Source organism: Borostomias antarcticus (assembly GCF_949987555.1).
Source record: "Borostomias antarcticus genome assembly, chromosome: 14".
NCBI lineage: Eukaryota > Metazoa > Chordata > Actinopteri > Stomiiformes > Stomiidae > Borostomias > Borostomias antarcticus.
In genome coordinates, this window is record NC_140247.1 from 8,084,279 (window position 1) to 8,106,936 (window position 22,658).

At 45.7% G+C, this 22,658-nt stretch overlaps 2 protein-coding genes across 3 annotated transcripts; both read right to left on the reverse strand.

Annotated features, from left to right (window-relative positions):
* Positions 1–3,326: 3,326 nt before the first annotated feature.
* tmem184a (transmembrane protein 184a) lies at positions 3,327–17,720 on the reverse strand. 2 transcript variants are annotated; one of them, XM_084449245.1, is made up of 9 exons: positions 17,484–17,720; positions 16,645–16,860; positions 12,088–12,253; positions 10,433–10,523; positions 9,910–9,985; positions 7,820–7,911; positions 7,190–7,359; positions 6,876–7,073; positions 3,327–3,953 (listed from the first exon to the last, which is right to left on the reverse strand). In XM_084449245.1, the coding sequence occupies exons 1-9, from the start codon at positions 17,580–17,582 to the stop codon at positions 3,721–3,723; spliced, it is 1,341 nt and encodes a 446-aa protein (XP_084305371.1). In that variant the 5' UTR covers positions 17,583–17,720; the 3' UTR covers positions 3,327–3,720. The 2 variants fall into 2 exon arrangements, with proteins under 2 accessions (XP_084305371.1, XP_084305372.1); XM_084449246.1 differs by having other exon boundaries at positions 17,322–17,720.
* A 341-nt stretch (positions 17,721–18,061) lies between these two features.
* psmg3 (proteasome (prosome, macropain) assembly chaperone 3) lies at positions 18,062–19,353 on the reverse strand. The gene is made up of 3 exons (XM_084448681.1): positions 19,297–19,353; positions 18,540–18,766; positions 18,062–18,428 (listed from the first exon to the last, which is right to left on the reverse strand). The coding sequence occupies exons 2-3, from the start codon at positions 18,753–18,755 to the stop codon at positions 18,276–18,278; spliced, it is 369 nt and encodes a 122-aa protein (XP_084304807.1). The 5' UTR covers positions 18,756–18,766; positions 19,297–19,353; the 3' UTR covers positions 18,062–18,275.
* Between the last annotated feature and the right edge of the window lie 3,305 nt (positions 19,354–22,658).

The following is a 22,658-nucleotide window of genomic DNA, read 5'->3' on the forward strand; positions in this document are numbered from 1 at the left end:
AGGAGTGAGGGGACTGAGGAGTCAGGGGGAGGAGTGAGGGGACTGAGGAGTCAGGGGGAGGAGTCAGGGGACTGAGGAGTCAGGGGACTGAGGAGTCAGGGGGAGGAGTGAGGGGACTGAGGAGTCAGGGGGAGGAGTGAGGGGACTGAGGAGTCAGGGGACTGAGGAGTCAGGGGGAGGAGTGAGGGGACTGAGGAGTCAGGGGGAGGAGTCAGGGGGAGGAGTGAGGGGACAGAGGAGTCAGGGGGAGGAGTGAGGGGAATGAGGAGTCAGGGGGAGGAGTGAGGGGACTGAGGAGTCAGGGGGAGGAGTGAGGGGACTGAGGAGTCAGGGGACTGAGGAGTCAGGGGGAGGAGTGAGGGGACTGAGGAGTCAGGGGACTGAGGAGTCAGGGGGAGGAGTGAGGGGACTGAGGAGTCAGGGGGAGGAGTGAGGGGACTGAGGAGTCAGGGGACAGGAGTCAGGGGGAGGAGTCAGGGGGAGGAGTCAGGGGACTGAGGAGTCAGGGGACTGAGGAGTCAGGGGGAGGAGTGAGGGGACTGAGGAGTCAGGGGACTGAGGAGTCAGGGGACTGGAGTCAGGGGGAGGAGTGAGGGGACTGAGGAGTCAGGGGGAGGAGTCAGGGGGAGGAGTGAGGGGACTGAGGAGTCAGGGGACAGGAGTCAGGGGGAGGAGTGAGGGGACTGAGGAGTCAGGGGACTGAGGAGTCAGGGGGAGGAGTGAGGGGACTGAGGAGTCAGGGGGAGGAGTCAGGGGGAGGAGTGAGGGGACTGAGGAGTCAGGGGGAGGAGTGAGGGGAATGAGGAGTCAGGGGGAGGAGTGAGGGGACTGAGGAGTCAGGGGGAGGAGTGAGGGGACTGAGGAGTCAGGGGACTGAGGAGTCAGGGGGAGGAGTGAGGGGACTGAGGAGTCAGGGGAATGAGGAGTCAGGGGGAGGAGTCAGGGGAATGAGGAGTCAGGTGGAGGAGTGAGGGGACTGAGGAGTGAGGGGACTGAGGAGTCAGGGGGAGGAGTGAGGGGACTGAGGAGTCAGGGGGAGGAGTGAGGTGACTGAGGAGTCAGGGGGAGGAGTGAGGGGACTGAGGAGTCAGGGGGAGGAGTGAGGGGACTGAGGAGTCAGGGGGAGGAGTGAGGTGACTGAGGAGTCAGGGGGAGGAGTGAGGGGACTGAGGAGTCAGGGGGAGGAGTGAGGTGACTGAGGAGTCAGGGGGAGGAGTGAGGTGACTGAGGAGTCAGGGGGAGGAGTGAGGGGACTGAGGAGTCAGGGGGAGGAGTGAGGGGACTGAGGAGTCAGGGGGAGGAGTGAGGGGAATGAGGAGTCAGGGGGAGGAGTCAGGGGAATGAGGAGTCAGGGGGAGGAGTGAGGGGACTGAGGAGTCAGGGGAATGAGGAGTCAGTTGGAGGAGAACCCAGCAGCAGCTGAGTCTGCACCCCTACTCTGCTCACATGGATGTTATTTCAACTTCCCATATTTATTTCATTAATTTTCTGTAATTTTATTTTCAGCATCTAAATTATTATATTTACAGTCATTTATTTACATATTTTCTCAATGAACTACCCTCATGTACAATACATATTTTTGTTTTGATTTGAAATAAGGAGGTAAATTATTCTTGTAAATAGGTCTGCTGTGTCTGTTTTTGTACTTTTAAATAAAGTTCTTTTCTCAGTTCAGAACAACACCACATTTATCTTCACTATCAGAACACATACTGTATGGTACTAAAAGGGCCTCTTGGGTATTGATAGTCAAATCCAAACACACCACCTTTGACCTAACTTTTCATGCCATCACAAAGCCAAATGAAAAGCATGCAGTTCATAAATAATATCAATAGTTTATTTTACTTTGTGCAAAATGTGACTAGGAAAAAGGACACTAACCAATAAAATCTGCAACAACCAAATCTAGCAGTCAATAAGACATTACTCAATAACATCCTCAGTAATCACTTTAACAACTCTACATGTGTACCCGTTTCCCAGAGAGGCAGCTCGTTGGCACAAGATGGTATCAGAAGTGAGAAACTGATCTCCCATGACTGAAAAAACCCAACTAATTAAAGTGTTTTAAAAGGTCAAAGATAACGCAGGTAGGTGGTCTTCCCTCTATGCCACTTAAACATCCAGTTTGCCTTGAAACAATGGGACAAAAACACTGCTTCAAAAACCTGGTCCCACCGTGCTGTTTTTTTTGGGGGGGGAAAATTATAATAAACCTGATTTAAAGAAATCACTTACAACACATTTTTCTAGTTTTCATCTACAGTAGTTAGCATTTCATAACCCGAACAAGTGCAATAACAGGAGACATGTTGTAGAATATGAGAACATCAGAACACATTAAACCAATTAAACATCTGTACAAAGTTGATCCCAAGTGAACTGGAACATCTAGAATAATATTAACATCAGATGCTTCAAATGTTCTAACAAAAGTATTTACTGTACAATACTGCATAATGTTACTTTTTTATATATTTGTTTAAAGGCTGAGTAGCTCAGCTGAATCAAACACTCTCATGCTGAGAGAATGAATAAGACCCCCCCCGCCCTCCGCTGGGGGGATCTGGGCTTATCCTCTCATTTGTCCACGGAAGATTAGATGCAAGGATTTCAAAGCGCCAAAGTCTCCAGTTTGAAGTGTTCGCTCCAAAGCCAGCGTGTCTTTGGAAGAATCCTTCCTTCGCCAGGAGACCCAGCAGAGGACTGCTAAGCAAATACTTCAAACCAGAAAATGCTCAAGTGACGTGTCCCAGCGCCCCCCCGCTCGCTGCCGTAGGCTCCTCCTAACGTCTACATTCACCAGCCTCTCTTTGCTCCTCCTAACGTCTACATTCACCAGCCTCTCTTTGCTCCTCCTAACGTCTACATTCACCAGCCTCTCTTTGCTCCTCCTAACGTCTACATTCACCAGCCTCTCTTTGCTCCTCCTAACGTCTATATTCACCAACCTCTCTTTGCTCCTCCTAACGTCTACATTCCCCAGCCTCTCTTTGCTCCTCCTAACGTCTACATTCACCAGCCTCTCTTTGCTCCTCCTAACGTCTATATTCACCAGCCTCTCTTTGCTCCTCCTAACGTCTACATTCACCAGCCTCTCTTTGCTCCTCCTAACGTCTATATTCACCAACCTCTCTTTGCTCCTCCTAACGTCTACATTCCCCAGCCTCTCTTTGCTCCTCCTAACGTCTATATTCACCAACCTCTCTTTGCTCCTCCTAACGTCTACATTCCCCAGCCTCTCTTTGCTCCTCCAGGACCAGGACACCCCTGAACCAGGACCCCCCTGAACCAGGACCCCCCTGAACCAGGACCCCCCTGAACCAGGACCCCCCTGAACCAGGACACCCCTGAAAAGATTTTAGGGACAGAACTGCTTAGTTCCTGTCTTACCTTTCACGGGTCCACAGACCAGGACACACACACATCCTCATAACTAGTGAGGCAGAAGCAGAAATCACCAGCACACACACTCAGCACATTAGCTCATTAAAATCCCTCACCATTTTCCACCGCTTGGTCTCATCAGACAGAATTACTCATTTAAAACCAGGACAGACATAAAGAGTTCATTTCACTAACTGAGAAGAAGATGATGAAAACCCGATCGCACAGAGGGATTCCCAGTTCGTTCATGGCGACGTGCTGTGTCAGCGTTTCCTGGGGAGGCGAGGAAACAAGCAGCACAGGCGCCGCCGGGCAGCTGGGCGCCCCCTAGAACTCGTCATCTGAGGGGATCAGCATGACTTTGTCGGACTTCCTGGAGCCCTTGCCGTGTCCCGGGCCGGCGTGGCCGTTCTGGCTGGGCTGGACCACCTCCTGCGTGGACTGCTGGGCATACTGCTGGTAGGCGGGGGAGAAGTTGTGGATGGCATCCTGCACCATGTCACCGGGGTTGATGGTCTCCTTCAGGCCGCTGGAGATGCTCTGCATGGGGGCCACGTTGTCTGCGAGTCAGGCGAAAACAGCAGGTCAGTATGCGCACAAAATAATGTAATCTCTGTACAGGAACGCTCCGTTATCATCAGCACCATTAGAAGAAAGCTTCCAACTAAGCAGGATAATGACCTGAATGAATGGCTCGGTGGTGAAAAGGGTTGTTTTTGTGCGTGGCTGGAAGCCAGCGCACCATAGATAGCAAATGTCTGGTTGTCACTCCCTCCTTCCCTCCATCGTGTTGTTGACCTGCAGTTCTCTGTTGCCACCACAAGAGGCAGTGGTCCCTGAACACCAAAACAAAAACACTAGGACACCGCACATTCTCCAGGTCCTCGGTGGTGTAGTGGATAGGTCTGGATAAAGGCTCCATGCCAAAGGTCAGAAGTTCAAACCTCGGTGTGGGAGATATTTTGTCACTGGATGTTGTAGAAGCTGTATAAAAATGTGGTTACCTGGTGGTGCTATGTCAATTATTGAATTTATGTACAGTAATTAAGCATTTGAAATACTCCTGTTTTGAAATTATACCTACAGTATAGGTGTCTCAGTAATTACCCATTATATATTAGGCTATACTTTGCATGTATTTACCAGGTAAATGTTCAGTTTTTTCAGACGGACGGAAGGCCTTCCCAAACCTTCAGACCCATCTGTGGTATACTGGGCTAAGCACTGGACTCCCATGCAGGAGGCCAGGGTTTGATTCCCGTTCGGGGACTTCTAACCATGATCTCTCTTTTCCTCCTCTCTGTTCCTGTTTCAGAAGGATGGGTGAGAATGTACGTGAACAAAAAGCCCAGGCCATATCATATCCTCAGGCCCCTCAATGGTGTAGTGGGTTAATGGTGCATTTGTTTGTGGTCGGAGGAAGCAAGTCGCAAGTGTCAAAATACCTACCTCCGACCTGTGTGCATTCGAGCTATAGCGAATGATATGATGATATGATATATGATATTGACGTCAGCCGGCAACTGGGGGCTGAGAAAGATCGGAATTTGCGACGAGGAAGTGCGAGTTCATGCGGCGTTTTATTTAATCATTCCTAGTAGCAAGTCACAATTTGCCATCTCCCAGTTATAAACGAACGCACCATAAGCATCTGACTCCCACGCTGGAGGCCAGGGTTCGATTCCCGGTTGGGGATGTCGGGAACAATGACATTCTCCGTTCTAGCCTGGACTAGGGAAAATTCCCTCACACACCGCTGACCTGTCCAGGCAGGACGGGCCTGAGGGAAGCAGGGAAACTGACCGCTGACCTCAGGTCAGGAGTGCAGGCAGCGGGCTGGGCTCTCTCTTAATGACATCATTCAGGCTCAGGACACCGATAATTCATCCAATCTCATTACAAATCACTGAATTATGACCGTTTGCCTTCAGTAGACATTTCATTCATTAGTTTATAGTACAATACAAGCACAATGGCTGTTTCACTTTCTTAAGACACGTTGTCATTAGCTTTGAATGACTATAGACATAGCCAGTGAATAATATACTGAGCTGGCTCAAGAGAAGCAATTCCCGACTTGGAAAATCACTAGTTTTGTTGTGAATTCTTTTGATCTTGAAGCTGGATGATGACATTTCATGCTTAAATCAGCGCTGAGCCATTCCCTCTCTCTCCACACGTCTCATAGCTGGCGAACACAGTGGTGTCGCAATTGGAAGAAAAATCAAGCTGAAGTTATTGATATCTCTGCAGAAGGCTTTTCCCCCAAGTCTCCATTTGTCTTCCTGTGAGCGGTCAGAGGTCTTCCTCTAGCTCTCTGCTACTCGCTACCCTGTACCTTCATCTTCCCTCCTCTGCTGTGCTAGCAGCTGTCCTGGAAGGCATGAGTAATGATGTAAACATGTGAGGATCACAGCACTCTACCCCCCTCCCCTCCCCATCACTACCCCCCCACTCCATCACAGCACTCTACCCCCCCCCCCCCCCCACACACAGCACTCTACCCCCCTCCCCTCCCCATCACTACCCCCCCCACTCCATCACAGCACTCTACCCCCCTCCCCTCCCCATCACTACCCACCCCCCCCCACTCCATCACAGCACTCTAACCCCCCAACAGGCTGACGAAGTAGAATGTGAAAACCACTGTCATATTTGTCTTGCTTATATTCCTTCTTGTCTTCAAGAGGGAATATGAAGGAAGGAATTCATCGTGAACCTGTTTGTTTGTTAGTAGCTAAGCATCTACCCTGGGTGCTTGTGGTGAGTGATGCAGGTGTTTGTCAGCTGTGATGTGTTCTGTGGGGGAGGGGGGAGATAGCCTGGTATGACCATCCCGATCTAGCGAGCTCACTGCTTCGCAATATCGGTCTGGCCTTCGCCCCATAGAGAGCGATTATGTGGGAGGGGGTACTTGCCTTGATAGACAAACACCTTCAGCCAATCAGCGTTCAGCAAACTTATCCAGCCAAATCCAGTCGGAAGAACGGCAAAAATGTATTTTCCACCGAGAAACTCCGCTAGTGCATACTCTTGTTCTTGTTGTGATTTCTGCAATAACTGCACTTATAGCTGCGTCTATTCTTCTAACATTAACGTTACCACTCGTTGCTTCGGGAGCCGCCATGTTTGTTTAGTGAGCGGCAGGGACACGAACCAATCAGGGGCTGCTTTCCACTGTGGGGCAGGACAGCAGTTAAAACGCATTCCCTGATTGGCCGGTTATGGTCTGGATTTTGGCATAATCACTCTGGAGGAGGCGAAGGCCAGACCGTTCTGCGTTAGTTAAACAGAATGTGAGCTTGCAAGAACGGGATGGTCGTACCAGGCTAGGGGGGAGAGGGGAGGGGGGAGAGAGGAGGGGGGAGGGGCAGGAAGCTGTGGATCACGTCAGCCTGATTCTAGAGGCTGATGGTCCTTCAGGCGCCGGCACTGCAGCGCGGATGCCCCCTGGGCGACTGAGGACCGGTTCAGTGGCTCACCTATAACGGCGTTCTTCTGCTCCTGGTACACGGTGCAGGTGAAGGCGTAGCGGAGGGCGATGGCGGCGAAGAACATCTCGATGCAGATGATGAAGTTCTGCCAGCCTGCAGCCACCGTGCCGGCGCCCACCTCCTGGCCGTCGATGAACAGCGCCTTGGGGATGACCTCACAGCGCTCCAGGATGGCCAGCAGCATCCCTGAACAACAACACACTCTTTACTCCACCCTCGCATGTCAGGACAGGAACTGGGTTACTTGTCAGGACATTTTAGAAACAAATGTCAGGCCGAGGTAGGAAAAGGGTCCAACTTGCCTTGCCAGAAGGACAGGAAGATGACCGATTTGATGGTGAGGAACTTGAGCACGGGCTCGTAAGGTCGCAGCAGGTCACTGGTAGCGGAGAAGAAGAGGAAGAGGGCGTAGAGCGCCAGGCTGACGGAGAGGTTGTAGATGATGGTGGTGTAGAGGTAGCCTCCAGTCACGCTGCAGGGACAGAGTTACACATGAGACCAGCGAACAGCGCGACTCATCCCCCAGACTCACAGCATGACTCATCCCCCACACTCACAGCATGACTCATCCCCCAGACTCACAGCGTGACTCATCCCCCAGACTCACAGCGTGACTCATCCCCCAGACTCACCGCATGACTCATCCCCCAGACTCACCGCGTGACTCATCCCCCAGACTCACAGCGTGACTCATCCCCCAGACTCATCCCCCAGACTCACAGCGTGACTCATCCCCCAGACTCACAGCGTGACTCATCCCCCAGACTCAGTGCTGGTCTGATCTCTACCAAGTTCACATGACTCACAGCTACGAGGAGAACATCAGTGTCCTGCCTCACATTGAGATACAGTGAGATTTTCTGCCTGGTGTCGTGTAAAACGTGTATAAGATGGATGAGTTGAGATGATATGGAGTGAAAAATGCTGCTTACTTGAAATCTCCATCATGGTATTTTCCGAAGGCCTGGAGGAGGATTGTGATGACAGCCATGATGGGTTTGACCACACAGAACTGCAGCGTTGCCTGGATACAGGATAAAATGCACAATTAACACAAGACATGATGCATAATAATGAATTTGATGTTGCAGGATTCAATGTTTATAATTTGATCTTAAAGATTTAAGCACTACTGTTGAAATGGAGTACAGCAATTAACACACTCAATGGTATTCAATTATGGAAGACAGGATTGATCTTTGAATTAGATTATTTATTTGCCAGTGGAAACACAATTTTAGTATTGATCCCTCCTGACTTCTTTTCTCACAGAGAAATACATATTTTATGATCCTTTTCGACTGTGACACCAAAGGAAACAACAAGGTTGTGGTTTGCAATCCCCTCACAGGAGACCTGTCAACGCATGAAGAGTGTTTATCACTTTCTGTTTGTGTGCACTGTTCATTAAGGACCAAGCACGAAGTGCGAGGCACCCTATTGTAATTGGTAGTTTTCGTATTATTATTTTTCCGCAATGGAAGTCTATGGCAGCCCCTATAAGCGACTGGTCGACTTTTACAAAACTTTGCACAGTAGTAGAGGGTAATGCCAAGATACCATGGACCGGATTGTATATCAATTGGCCAAACGGGGGCGCTATAGCAGTTGATTGAAATAGCGAAATTTGAACATGCATATCTCATGCCCCGTTTGACCTAGAGTCATGAGACTTTGCATAGATATGTCTCTCCTCACCATGAACAAATTTGCATCAAGAACCTATTCTGGCTATGTAGATTTTCCGCTATTTTGTATATTTTTTGAAAAACGCTTAAAATCTATCTCCTTCGGGGTGTCCCTGTAGCTCAATGGTTTGGGCCGCTTACCATGTAAAGGCTAGTCCTTTCTGCAGCAGTGTGGGTTGGAATCCGGCCCACGCCCTTTGCTTCATGTCTTCCCCTCTCTCTCTCCCACCTTTCCTGTCTGTCACCTACACTGTCCTATCTTAATGGAGCAGAAATACCTTAAAAAATGTCTTAAAAAAAACAAAAACAATCTCCTCTTAGAAAGTTTGACCAATTCACATGAACCTCGGTAGACAGAATCTAGGTACCAATATCTAAAGTTCCATCTCAGCACATTTTGGAAAAATTTAATAAAACAGTCACTATGAGCTAATGAATGGGTAATTTCTGAATGGTTGTACAGAACACCACAAAACTTTGTAGGCATGTCCCCACATATAATTGGAGGCTTATTGGCCTCATCAAACCCAATGGCGGCGCTAGAGCTAATTTCATACATACATTTTAGGCCTAACCGCCAGGCCGATTTTTCTGAAACCTGGTACAGTGGTACCAGAAAATATCATAAGGTAACTGGAGAAATATGAAGAAGATTGGCCACAGAGTGGAGCTATAACAAGTTAAAATGCTTAAAAGTGACTAAAACCCAATCGATTGCTGTAGGGCCCCCCGTGGCTAGATCAGGTTCAGGTCAGATTAAGTTTTGATGTTGATATAAGTTTTTTTGTGCAACAACACCACCATTTGAGCTTTCAGTATACAGTATTTTCATTGACATCAATGGCCGCACAGCTCAAATGTGGCTATAGCGTGTTTCGCTTGCTGCCTTTGATGCGTTCGTTGCACTTGGCCCCGTTATTGCTGCTTGCAGCTATATTTTCACTGTCTATTCAGTTTTGAAGACTACCTCTCAAATTCAATTTCCATCCATGCTCAACTCAGAGCCCATGCAGAATCCCAAGACCCTCTAGGAGGCTCTGAGCTGACAGCTCTTATTATTTCTGTGTTCATTACAAAGCTGGCTTCACCTGGTTCAAAGTGCTTTAGGTTTCTTTTCTAGCCAGAGAATGTTATCCTCAGAAAGTCGGACAGCCAATTATAAAGGCTGTCATTTGGCCACAGTGTGTTTACCTGGATAAAAGGCTCAGTCACAGAGCGAGAGCGTTTCCTACCAATCACTGTCATATTTCCATTTCTTCAACATATTAATTTATTCCCAGCCGTCACAATGGGGAAGCAATCTCATTGAGAAGAGGGAGATTTTTGAAGCTCACCTGTTTACAGAATCTTAAGAAGCCGATAGAGTAGCTCATCCCAGCTAAGCAGCAGGTCCCATAAAGGCAGCTGGAACTGTTCAGAGGGAAAAGGCAGAATATGAGGAAATCTCTTGAACATAACCTTCAGATATGAAGGCCAGAACTACTTCTAAGGTTATTATTACAATCATCATCGTTATTCTATTATTCTATACATCTACATGTAACACTCAACTACAGCACTTTTTCAAGGGCTTCCATCAGGTATATTTCTGAGGTGTGATGTGTGCATAGAAGAGTTGACAGTGATGTGATACTGTAGGTGGGCCACACACATGCAGAAGATACAGAGCAGGTAAACATATCTCATAAGCCTGACTAGGGGTAAATGCCTGAATTGCAGTTCGAAGGGAAAGGTGTCCCTAGGTGGGAAACCTGGAAAAGCAATCGCATAATATGTGTAGTATGACCCAGTGGTATGAAGCTGCAGTGTAGCCTGATCTGTGTGTATTGTGTGCGTGGTGAGAATGAGAGCGCTCACTGAATGGGCTTCCCCCGGATCTCGGACATGATGGCGCTCTCCCCGCCCAGGTACTCGAAGGACAGACTCAGGAAGTTGTAAATGACGAACGCTGTGAGGGACGACAGAGTCACTCTCAAAGGTCATGGTTAGTATGAGGACAGTTAAGGTCAGTACATGGTTTAGAGACAATACATCCAATTGTTTAGAAGTCAGTGAGCATGTGTACAGATTTCTTGTCTATTAATATTATGACAACAGGTTATTTTTTTCATAAATTGCCCTATAAGTGTGTTTGTCTGAAGCAACCTAGAGGTACAGTATGTCTGTGTTTTATATGCTGCCCACTTGGCCAAGTCTCTCTTGGAAAATACATTTCTAATCTCAACGAGCTTCACCTGGTTAAATAAAGGTTTAATGAAAAAGAAAAATAAGAATCACATTTTTGAGCAATTCATGTTTCCTCCCCAAAGCTAATGGGTGTCAGACGGTTCTCTATCCTGGATCTCCTGTAATCCGTTGTTGCTATTTCAGGAGGGCTTAAATGAAGCTAATGCGGGCGGCGTCCACTCTCAAGCAGAGCTTCACATCAATGCCTATAGATGCCCGAGCTACAGGACGTCAGCTCAACAGATCTCCAACTTCCTGCGGCTGCTCATAAACAGCCCCGATCAAACACGTCTCCAGACAGGACATTCATCCTCTCAATAACACATTACACTGAAAGTTCTGAGTTCTCCCTCTCAAATTACACTTAAATCCATTTAGCATGTGATCCAACTTTGGTAGCGTTACCGTGGTCTTATTGTTGCAGTAGATAATAACCGTTAGAGGGAGGAAATTCACAGAGCAATCTACGGAACATGAATTATTGAATGGGAGGAATAGCTGCAAAGAAGAAGAATGTTTCCATTAAGTTTAGATTTTTAAATGCAACTCTCTTAAATAGCTAGACATAAAAATAAAATGACCTTCACTCAAATATATTCTTCCTGCCACATGTAAAGAACACAAGTCAACCTCCCCCCTCCCCCCATAAGACAAAATGGGAAGAGACAGGTCTGAAAGGTAACACCTGCTGGAAACAAAACACCTCAAAGAACAGGTCCCCTCTTCTCACAGGTAAACAGTGACAGGTGGGGGAAAACGAGTTTGGACAGTTACTGTCCGTCTCATGGGCCTCACGATGTGTAGAGCAGACAGACCTACCAGCTATTTTGTTTGCTACACTCATCAAGTTCAGCAGCCATTACAGACCAAACAACATCCTGCCTGTCTGCCTGCACAGGCTCAGAGCCCAGGCTGGGAGTGGAGCAGGGATAGGAGGCAGGAGCAGGGATAGGAGACAGGAGCAGGGATAGGAGACAGGAGCAGGGATAGGAGTCAGGAGCAGGGATAGGAGGCAGGAGCAGGGATAGGAGGCAGGAGCAGGGATAGGAGGCAGGAGCAGGGATAGGAGGCAGGAGCAGGGATAGGAGACAGGAGCAGGGATAGGAGGCAGGAGCAGGGATAGGAGACAGGAGCAGGGATAGGAGGCAGGAGCAGGGATAGGAGGCAGGAGCAGGGATAGGAGACAGGAGCAGGGATAGGAGACAGGAGCGTGGAGCAGGAGAAGGAGACAGGAGCGTGGGACAGGAGAAGGCCTGCGGTCGGGGGGAAGCGTCTGGCTCCCATACCTTCATAGCAGTCTCGAACGGAGTCAAAGTAGACGTAGTACTGGTCGTTGCTGATGAAGAGCAGGCTCAGCCAGGAGTCGAAGGCGTAGACCGGCACGATGAAGAGGATGCGGATGATGTAGCGCTGCTGGTTGGGGACGGTGTAGGACCTCAGGTGTGTGTAGATCTGGAACAGAGGCACAAACTCATGAAATATGAGCAACACTGATCAACACTGAAAAGGGACATTTTTCAATCCCATTTTCAGCCCTCAGTCCGTCCATTATGAGTAATTTAGCTGTACCTGATGAGCAGACTTGGAGGTAAGTGCTTCAAAGATAAGAGATAAATAAAGGAATGGAACCTTAGAATAGGCATGGCTGGCCAACACAGACGGATTCCATAAGAACACATTGTTCATTAGTATATGTATTCAAATGACCCGCCCTGTCAGTAGATTGGGGTCGAGAGGAAAGAATTAAGTAGGAGTGGGTAAAAAAAATAGAAACCTGAAACGAGTGCTGATCAAGGAAAATGTGTGTATGTTATAGGATCAATCAATCCCTGCAGCATTTTTCACACTCAGGACAAATAACAGTAGAAGACTTCAGGAGACGAAAATGGGTCTTCTACATTAAACTCCATTTATTTCAAGTTGTCAAGTTAAAACTAAAAGCCTCCTAATATACCCATCCATCTAAAACAAGGCATTTTCACACTTGAGAGTATCATAATTTCATCCACTTGCAGCACATCCTGGCACTGCTGGACCACTCCAACCTGCAACATGATTAAATGCCCATTAGAAGCAACTCATTAGAGCTTAGCCACTGTGGGACAAGGTGTGTGTGTGTGTGTGTCCTCTTGAGATGTGCAGTGAGGCAGGCAGCAGACTGATTTCCTCCATTTCGTCTGAATAGTTGAAACAAGCCTTGGTCCTCAGACTCCATAACGCTGAGCTGAGAGTGGCGGGGCTGTGCTCTGGGTAATGTCTCCAGCCACTCTACTCAATACCCTGGCAGCTCCCCCTGGCCTAGGGGCCCATCAAAGACTCAATCCATGGTTACAAAGACATGCATGTGAATGGAAGTTCTTTCAATAGCAATTACTCTAGCAAAGAAAAAAAGCAAGCAAGTGAAACATTAAAATGTCTGACTTCCCAGAATGCAGTGTAAAAATCATGGCTGAATAAGAATGGATTTGGCTCTAGGCCCCTTGTTCTTAGTTTCTGTGAGTTTAACATAATCAGTTACTTCCAGAAATACCTGCATTCTCACAATGTAGATTACAACAGTTACATATTACATCATGTTTTTCTCAGAGGGTTTTGGGTTACTTACTTCCTTGGTTGCTGGTTACTTGATACTGTACCAAACATAATCCTTTCCATAGCCGTTATCACCTACTTGAATAACATTTTGAAGTAGGCTACACTGAAAGAATGGTGAATGATACTGCAGGCAGGCAATGTGAGAGTTGACAATCTGAAAGCAACCATACTGAACTAAAGCAACACACAAAATGATTTCCTGGGGCATTTCTGTCTAGAAGAGAGAAGTTTAGATTCATGCATATTCAGCATGGTTCATCAACACGATGTGAGCCCTCCACCGCTGAGTAGTATCAAAACATAACACATACACCCACTACTGATAGTCCTGCTAAGATATGATCTTATCCTTTATAGCATATGCTGTAAATATGACCTTGATGTCACTTTAATTTCCCTGTTCATTCATCCCTGTGCCATTCAACAGCACTCTCCCCAGCCCTGTTCATTCATCCCTGTGCCATTCAACAGCACTCACCCCAGCCCTGTTCATTCATCCCTGTGCCATTCAACAGCACTCTCCCCAGCCCTGTTCATTCATCCCTGTGCCATTCAACAGCACTCTCCCCAGCCCTGTTCATTCATCCCTGTGCCATTCAACAGCACTCTCCCCAGCCCTGTTCATTCATCCCTGTGCCATTCAACAGCACTCTCCCCAGCCCTGTTCATTCATCCCTGTGCCATTCAACAGCACTCTCTCCAGTTGCTGAAACCACAGTTTGATGATAAGTTCAAAATTGTCTCTCCCACAAAGGAAGTGACTCAACACTGAACACACTTGTCTCCGAGTCCAGGTTCTTGGTTGGACCCCTATGCTCTGACCATCTGCTAATCGATGACTGCTCTGTTTGCATTGTGCCCTTATCAGCTAAGGGCCTCTCATGCCATTCCATGTGACATGTTCTGGGACAGCATTTCCTGGATACTAATGGATCATGCTGTGACAGAAGAGCCATCAACATCCTGAAGCAACTGAGAAGGAAATGATGGGCACCCAGTCAGGAAAACACTGCAGAAAGGGCAGTATGCATGTCTGGTCATGATCTGACACTGGATCCTGCGTTACAGTGAAAATCACCATATTGTTAGGAGTCTCAGCTGCCAGTCCCTCTTGTATTTGCCAATATTCTTCTTCTTCTTCTTCTCCCTACAACAACAAATCAGCCGTACGTGCTATACTTTTGCAACCACCACCAAATGTAGGCCCAAGTGAGTAGAAACATCAATATGCTTTGAGCTGGCAGGAATTATGTCCATCACTAAGTTTTCCTCAAACTGTAAAACCTATAAAACCTCCATACAATCTCCTTACACATTTTTTGGTTAATTCACAATTGCTACACTGCATCTTCAGACTGTCCTCCACAAATGATCTACACAGATTTTTTAAATATCAAAAATTGGAGAGTGCATCAATATGTTTTACTGTAAATAGTACTGTATGCAACTACTGCACATTCTTGCTCAATAAATCTCAAATGTTCATGAAAAAAATGACAATTTTCATGACATATAGATGTGGGGTGAAATTTTTCGGAATTCTATCTAAAAAAGTATTTTAAATTCTGTCCTAATTTTGTCCCTACAAAGTATTGCTGTTCATACAAGAAAAAACACACTACCCACAATCCTATAGTGCAACAGCGACGTCTCCACCAATCAGAGATGTTGTTGAAGGCAACCCCACCCCTATAGCGGATCCTAGGACTATAACTGGCTAAAATCTCTGAGAGGACACCTGTGCCACTGATTGTTTGATTGGTTTCCACCTGTCTTGTTAGTCTGTGTATATATAGCCTACATGTAGCTCCCCTCTTGTTCTTTGTCTGTTCATTATTTGCTGTAGCTGTGCGTTGTCCCTGGTGTTTCCTGTGCCATCTTGTAAGCTTTGTCTCTTGATCTCCACTTGTTGAGTGTGTACCTTTAGTTTTATTGTTTAGTCTTTGGTTTAGTTTTTTACCCCTTGTGGTGCCTTTAACAAACATTTTGTGGAAACTGATAACCTCCATGTTACATACACCTGTGACATTTACATGCAACCCTGGATTGCTTGTCAGTGTGAAACCATCTATGGCTTCACACAAAATGGCAGTGGTACACAGACAATGGAAGCAAGTTGCAGAAAATAGACAGAGATTGTCTCTTTAATAAACTTAACTTGGTATTACAAATGAAAGCTCTCAAACCAAATCCACACATGAGGCAGCATGCCTTCTGCCTCACCCCTCTTCCCCACCCCTCTTCCCCCAGGCTTCTTCAGGGCCCGTATTTATCAAACTTATCAGAATTACTCCTAAGATCACTGCTACTGTAAGAACTGACTTGAGTAAAAAAAATTATTGGCTTAAAGCCGCGCTTAAAAGTTAGTTATCAAGCATCTAGCTCTCACTTTAAGCGAAGTGTAGAGATAAATCAAGTGTCAGTCTCAGAGCTGATTTACGACATTTGCTGTGCCGCAAAGGGGATCCTGGATGACATATTTGGAAAACCCCAGGCAAGGACCAATCACTGAATCGGATTTCTTATCTAAGAGTATTCTCAGAGAAATGTCTAAATTAATTGTGAGAAACTTCTTAAGATACGTTCACATTCAACACAAAGAATAATGTTAAATAAGGAATTTTCAAAATAAACAATTATATTCACTTGGTAAATAACACTAGCTGTTTCCCATTTGTTCCGACCATTTCCTAATGACAAATTCGAAACTGGTGTGTTAAATGACTATGGTGAAATATGAGCAGTCCTGATGTCGGTGGGCAGTTCACTGTGTGGACAGGACAGAAAAAAGCTGTGACCATGTCGCAACCTCAAACCTTGATCCACCTCCTAACTGGAGCAGTTAACAGGACAGAAAAGAGCTGTGATCATGTCACAACCTCAAACCATCCAACAGTAGCAGTTAACAGGAAAACACGCCTGCACCAGTGTGTGTATATATGTGTCCACCTAGACCCTCATATATTTGTCATTTGTCTCCTCCCTCCTCTTACTCCGCCCGGCCGAACCAGTGCTGCACAGCAGATATCATTTGACTTGGGATTGAATCTGTCCTCCGGCAAGGGTGGAGAGAACCCGATGCCCTCCCTGCTCCTATTACCCATTTGCATCTGTTTGACTCCATGTAAACATGCCTTGAGGCGCTCCTTCCCACAGTCTTGCTACTTGTTGTGCTGTGATTTAACTATGTGCACTGATAGCTAGGCTGTATATTGAAAACATAGCAGAATGAAGATGACGAGGCCTACCTGATGGCAAGTCATGAGCAGGGCAGACCAGACAAATATCCCTGAGAGTGCTTGAGCAGCAGTGGTGTTGAGAAACATCTGGTCCTCGATAATGGACCCATTGCTGGTCCGGATTATAGTCATGTTGGAAATGTCTGACTTGTCTGGCAGAATTGGTGCTGCTAGATGTACAATAGTATCATTTTCTAGACCCATGTCCTCCAAAGAGCTGTTCATCTGAAACAATAAAACATGCATTGTTCTGGTGAAGGTGGAATATCATGATATATTTTGCAATGACATTGCAAATTATAAAACTTTTCATGGTGGCTCGAAATGGCTATTTGGACAACTGTTCCCCAACCAAGGCCAATGACTGATTATATCAGTCAGTTGTTCGAAATAGGCTACCTGAAAGGCCAAGCCCAAGTGTCTTTTCTGTATCATTAGCCTAATTGTTTTTCAATTATCACAAGCAATATCCATGGATTTTTTTTCGAACAGTAGGCTAAGCTATTTCTGACAGCATTTGTGTTAGAGAATTGAGCGTGCGCGCATGAACTTAAGCGCTTCTCGTGGTACACGCCAAGACACCTGTTGAACCACTGGTATCGTTTAGATCAACGTTAGGTTATATTTTTCAAGAAAATCCATTATAAAAGTTCGTTCAATTAAAAACATTATTGATCACGACATACCTTGCCCAACCTGAGCTCATGAAGACGTATCTTTTGGCTTCGTTCGGTTTATCCACATAGATCAGATAGGCTACACGTAAATTGAGCGGTAGGCGAATGTCGAACAATCCTTTCAAATCAACATCTTGAAAGAGTCTAAACAGAATTCAATATATAGCTTACTGTAGAGACGTTGGCATAATAAATGTCCTCGGGTCGATATAACCAAACAGAATATAGCCTACTTCCTTGTTCACCAGGCAGGTAGCCTAGGAAATTCATTTGGAGGTCGAAGTCTACAGCCGATGAATTGCATTTGGCAGGTTAGGCCTGCATTCATATGAACGTTCAACGTCCAATTCAGTGTCCAAATGAATATCAGTGAAACGGGAAATTGTTGGCCTACCCTTAATAGCTGTGTGACCTCGTATCCTGATTACCAACCTGCATTAACTTAAGGTAAACATGTTCAGGGTGGATGGATGGCACGTCATGTGACAAGTTGGCCCATATGTCACCTCCTCCTTGCGTGTGACTGACAATGAGGCCACATGGCCACATTTATCTGACACCATGAAGTCCACATTACTCTTCCTAATATGCCTCCCTGTAGACATACTATCAAGCATAATAGTCTTATGTTTACATCGGCACATCAGGCATGTTATATATTTCTGGGGGCAAATGTTCCTGTGCCAATGAGGACTAGGCCTACTGGTGCATCGAAATGAGTGGAATCAGGCTGTGATCACAGTGCACTCTTATTTTTATAAAACAGTAAAGAACACATTTTTACAACTTCATTCATCTCAATACATTAACATACCTGACCATGACATTTGCAATGTCTACATTACCAAACACAAAAAAAACATTGTTTCAATTGCAGAGTGAATATACTACAATGGTGGACAATGTCAGTCTCTCAGTTGTCTTTGCAGAGTTCCAGTTAGTTGTTCCTTTTACCCAGAGCAGCTACCAGACGCGACAACTTTTGATGACATCCTTCATGCCCTTTATTGCCTCTATGGAGCAGTCCTTGAGTGCCAACCCCAGGAGAACAGGTCTGTTGCCAGCCTCTTGAGCAACAAATGTTACCAGGTTTTTCGCACAGACATGTGTCAGAGCCTGAAGAAAGACAAGAACAAAACATTACGTTTTAACAGGAATAAAGGCTGATATGAAATAATCAGTGTATGTTGCAACAGGATAATTGTCATGATCAGTCTGGGTGTCTACCTCATCCTTTCCCAGCAACACTTTGGTGGTGAACATCGGAGTGCTGATGTCACTCGACTTGGAGTCAGGCGTGACGGATATCAACGTCCCAATCTTGCCATATTGTGTGAGAACTACAAATATGTAGTTACTGAACTCTGTACAAACAACCTGAGTGGAAATCCCATTGATTGTTTTCTCTGTCTGCTTTGATGTGATGAGGGGCTGGCTTGTCATTTTTTCCGACCCTGCGCATAAATACATTGTAAAGAGGATATTGCACTGGTTATGTCACATTTAATTTACGTTGAGCTGAACGCCTCTCCAACGTTAGCTACTGGCTGCAACAAAAGCATGAATGTTTGGCGATAGATAGATAGATAGATAGATAGATAGATAGATAGATAGATAGATAACGGTGCAGTAGCAGCTAGCAGCTAAATGTTATAGCTACATGGTAAAACCATGTTACTCTACAAGGTGACCAGTGGTCGGGGCACAAATACATTAGCACATGCACAAACAGTTCGATGTATATACATACAACGGGATAGGCCCAGGCAGGTAGATAGTAGCTAGCACTAGCTAGTTTGCTAGGGGATAACACTTGCTAGGGGCTAACGTAGCTTGCACACAGAGAAGCAGATCAGAACTGCTCTCCGATACCTTGACATTTAACTACGGTAAGCGAAAGAAATAGTATACACAGAACTGCACATACATACAGATACTGAGGAACACATCCCCCAAAATGTTGATCTAATGAGAAATCGCTCACCGGGGTGTAGTCATGGATGTATTAGTGCACAACAGAAAGAGAAGCTACAACTTCCGCATGCTCAGCCGCTTGTGATTCCGGGGGAGGAACTCGCTGTCGCCTCTGAGCAAAATGCGCTCTTGCACAATCCGAGTAGTTCACAGTGGAATCAAGGCTATATTTTTTAATTCCTGCATTTTTTCCATATTATGTCTAAACACGATAGTTAGCAATTTGCAATACACATGTTCTGCTTGTCTTTACTTCTCCGCTTTGTAGGCTACTTGATAGCCTGCAGCCAGACAGTCATGACTGCAGTCAGTCATTTCTGAAACATGGCTTGGACATATGCTTCGTTGTCAAATTGAACAATGTAATGGATTTTGAAGTGTACAGCAACGTCTGCTCAGGTACTGTACTGTTGATCATCCACGCTATTATCATGATGATTACTTTCTTTATTATTAAAGGTAGGCTATAATATGTTATATGTGGATTAAAATAAAAAAATAAATAAAAATAAATACATCCATAGGGCTTTGCGAAAGCTGCAGAGTAAAAGTATTGCGTTTCCATAAAAAATGATATTTTGTCTGAAATTATTACATTATGAAATTTGGACGGCCCGACAATGACACTGTTGATATCATACCAGCCAATAGTATTACAGCGTTGGTACTGTGCGCTGGGTTGCCAGGTACTTCTAGCTTCACCACTGTGAGATTAGCAGTAGCCAGCAAATGTTATACTTCCATGAATTAGCAGCATTATAGATGTTGGTTAGCATCAAGTGTGTGTGCGACAATAAAACGGCAGCTTTTCCATCCGCTTCCGCTCACTCTTTTCAGCTAAACATTTGGTAAAATGGTCGAGTTTTGTCATCCTGCTTCTCCGCCTGAGCCCCGGCGAACCGTGCGATACGAATTTCAAAAGCTCCGAAGCTGACCGAAGGAGCAAAAGTCGGATAAATATCAGGCCAGCCTTTGCTCGTTGGACAGAATTTATGTGGTTTCATGGGATAAAGTTGCATGGTGACATGGCTACTTTTCTACTAGACCGGTAAGCTAGCTGACTAGCTATCATTATCTTTCTTGGAATCTGCATAGCCAGACCTAACATTATCTCCACACTACAGCATCTAACGTAACTTATTACATCGCACTCTGAAATACTTGATTGTGATTACTGATTAGTGTAACGTTATGTTCCTCTCGGAGTTACGCTCGCCACATAACCCAGACCCTCCAGAAGATCTTGACTGAAACAGTGCATTCTCTGGCATTTTGGTAACCAATATTTTGTGTTGTTGCAGTTCTTATCTTTGGACACTAGATGGGGGAAATAATCCACATACTACATATTCTACCTTTAATACATTATATGTTTTGGTATCTACTTCTTAATTTTGTGTAGGTTCTGTCGGTGTATGGGCATGATGTGGGGGTGGGTGATAAATGAGAGTCTTTATGTAGGCTACGTATTGTATGTGATTGTGTCTGTATCGTACTGCATTGTTTTGTGTTGGACCACCTCAAAAACAAGATTCATCTCAAGGGGCTATCCACTAATAAACTTGACATACTGTAATATTCGCCCATAGGCTGTATTTGTCAGAGAACATGCTCAGAGGTTTGCTGCCACCACCTTTGTTACACCGGTCTGGGGAAGGAACCTGAGAACAACACCACAGCTGGCCACGAAAAAAGAAAACACTTTATTGTAGGCCAAGTGTTAGCAGGGTCTACAGGGACCAAGCAAGCTGGTCTCAATCATGAGCATGCCCCACTAGACAGTCTGCCCCCACCCCCACAGGTTAGGGCACTCGCCTTCGTGATTGTAATAGGCTATAGACACCCCACCCCAGGTCCTGGGTTCGATTCCTGCATGGGCCCGGGCCTTTCTGTGTGGAGTCTGCATGTTCTCCCTGTGCTCACTCAGGTTCCCTCCCCATAGAACCCCCCACACCCCCCAGGACCTGGACTGAGCACCCGGACTAGACTGCTGGGCCGGGCACCACCGACATGGCTGCCCAGGGCTCCTGGCTGCCCCTGGTGGAGGATGGGTGGATGGGTCAAATGCAGAGGACAAATTTCACCGGTGACTGCTGAAGATGTGTGTGTGTGTGTGTGTGTGTGTGTGTGTGTGTGTGTGTGTGTGTGTGTGTGTGGTGTATTCCGTGTCGCTCATTCACGTGTGTTTGTGTGTCATGCTGTGGCCTTTAAAAGGCCCTTGAGGTACTATAATTATTAAAAAATTATAATTAATGATTTGCTACTCATCAGAGCCAAATATAGTCTACCATCCATACAGGTTAGAAGGATCAAATTAAATCTCCATAGAAAACCTGCTTTCATGTTTCCTGCCTCCTGTTTGTGAGGCTTCCAGGAGTCCAGTTCCGCTGAGCCTGCTATATTTGACATTCATGTTCACAGGGATTTCTCTTCTGTGTGCATCAGCCTGAGGGGAGCCTCACATCTTACCTGGAAAAAGTTGCCAAGAGAGCAGTTTTATGATCAGCATCTCTACTGAGCTAAAAGAGCAGCTGTCACTGTAGTAAACCTGGATGTGGCAAACAGCCTGTAGAGAAGGCTTGCAACTGTGTCTCTGTCACAGTAGCATATTGATGAAGAGTTGTTGTACAGTATGACATTTTGTTTGTTTTATTATGTATGTTTGCACAATTCATGTTTTACTCAGAGCAGATAAATGCAGGATAGTATGCTGCAAAGTCTTCAAATGATTTGATCAAAATATATACAAGATACGGTACATCAAAAAATATACAAGATACGGTACATCTAAAAATATACAAGATACGGTACATCTAAAACAAGGTTTCTACTTTTCAAATCAGCTTGTGTCTTCTAGACCCGTAGTGAAGTCAGCGACATCGCAGCAGTTCAGACATGATTTTCTTTGCTCCATAATGAGTAGTAGCTTCATGCAAATTGAAAAGAAAGAACAAGCTCATTCATTGTTAATGAATACCTCATGTGGTAAAGCCCTATTTTTGGATATCCGTTTTATGTTCTTGTGAAAATGTGTATGGATTTTCATATCTTTATGTGTGTAGAAAGGGGAGATAAGCGTGATTGCTTGGCAGGATTTAATTAAAAGCACATCCCATCCCTCGTGTTAACTCCCAACATCACAGCACAGAGCTAGCCTCCTTTCTCTCCTTCTCAACTGCACATTCTAATATTCAATACATTCTGGAGCTGGTTTATAATGAGCCAGGGATTACAGACGTGATGGACACTCTGAATCCATTGGATGACTCCATCCAGTTGTGAAGATTCTTCAGGCTGTATAATTAAAATGTGATTGTCTCTATTAATTGCCATAGCTGGCCATTTCAGCCACTATTCACAGTATGTAGGACT

Coding starts and splice junctions, on each gene's coding strand:
- tmem184a (XM_084449245.1), bottom strand. CDS start 17,582: ATGAATTTCCTAGGCTACCTGCCTGGTGAACAAGGAAGTAGGCTATAT. Junction 16,861..17,483: donor ATTATGCCAACGTCTCTACA/GTAAGCTATATA, acceptor TTATTGTTTCAG/ATGAACAGCTCTTTGGAGGA. Junction 7,074..7,189: donor CTTCCTGTCCTTCTGGCAAG/GCAAGTTGGACC, acceptor GTTGTTGTTCAG/GGATGCTGCTGGCCATCCTG.
- psmg3 (XM_084448681.1), bottom strand. CDS start 18,755: ATGACAAGCCAGCCCCTCATCACATCAAAGCAGACAGAGAAAACAATC. Junction 18,429..18,539: donor TGTTGCTGGGAAAGGATGAG/GTAGACACCCAG, acceptor GTCTTTCTTCAG/GCTCTGACACATGTCTGTGC.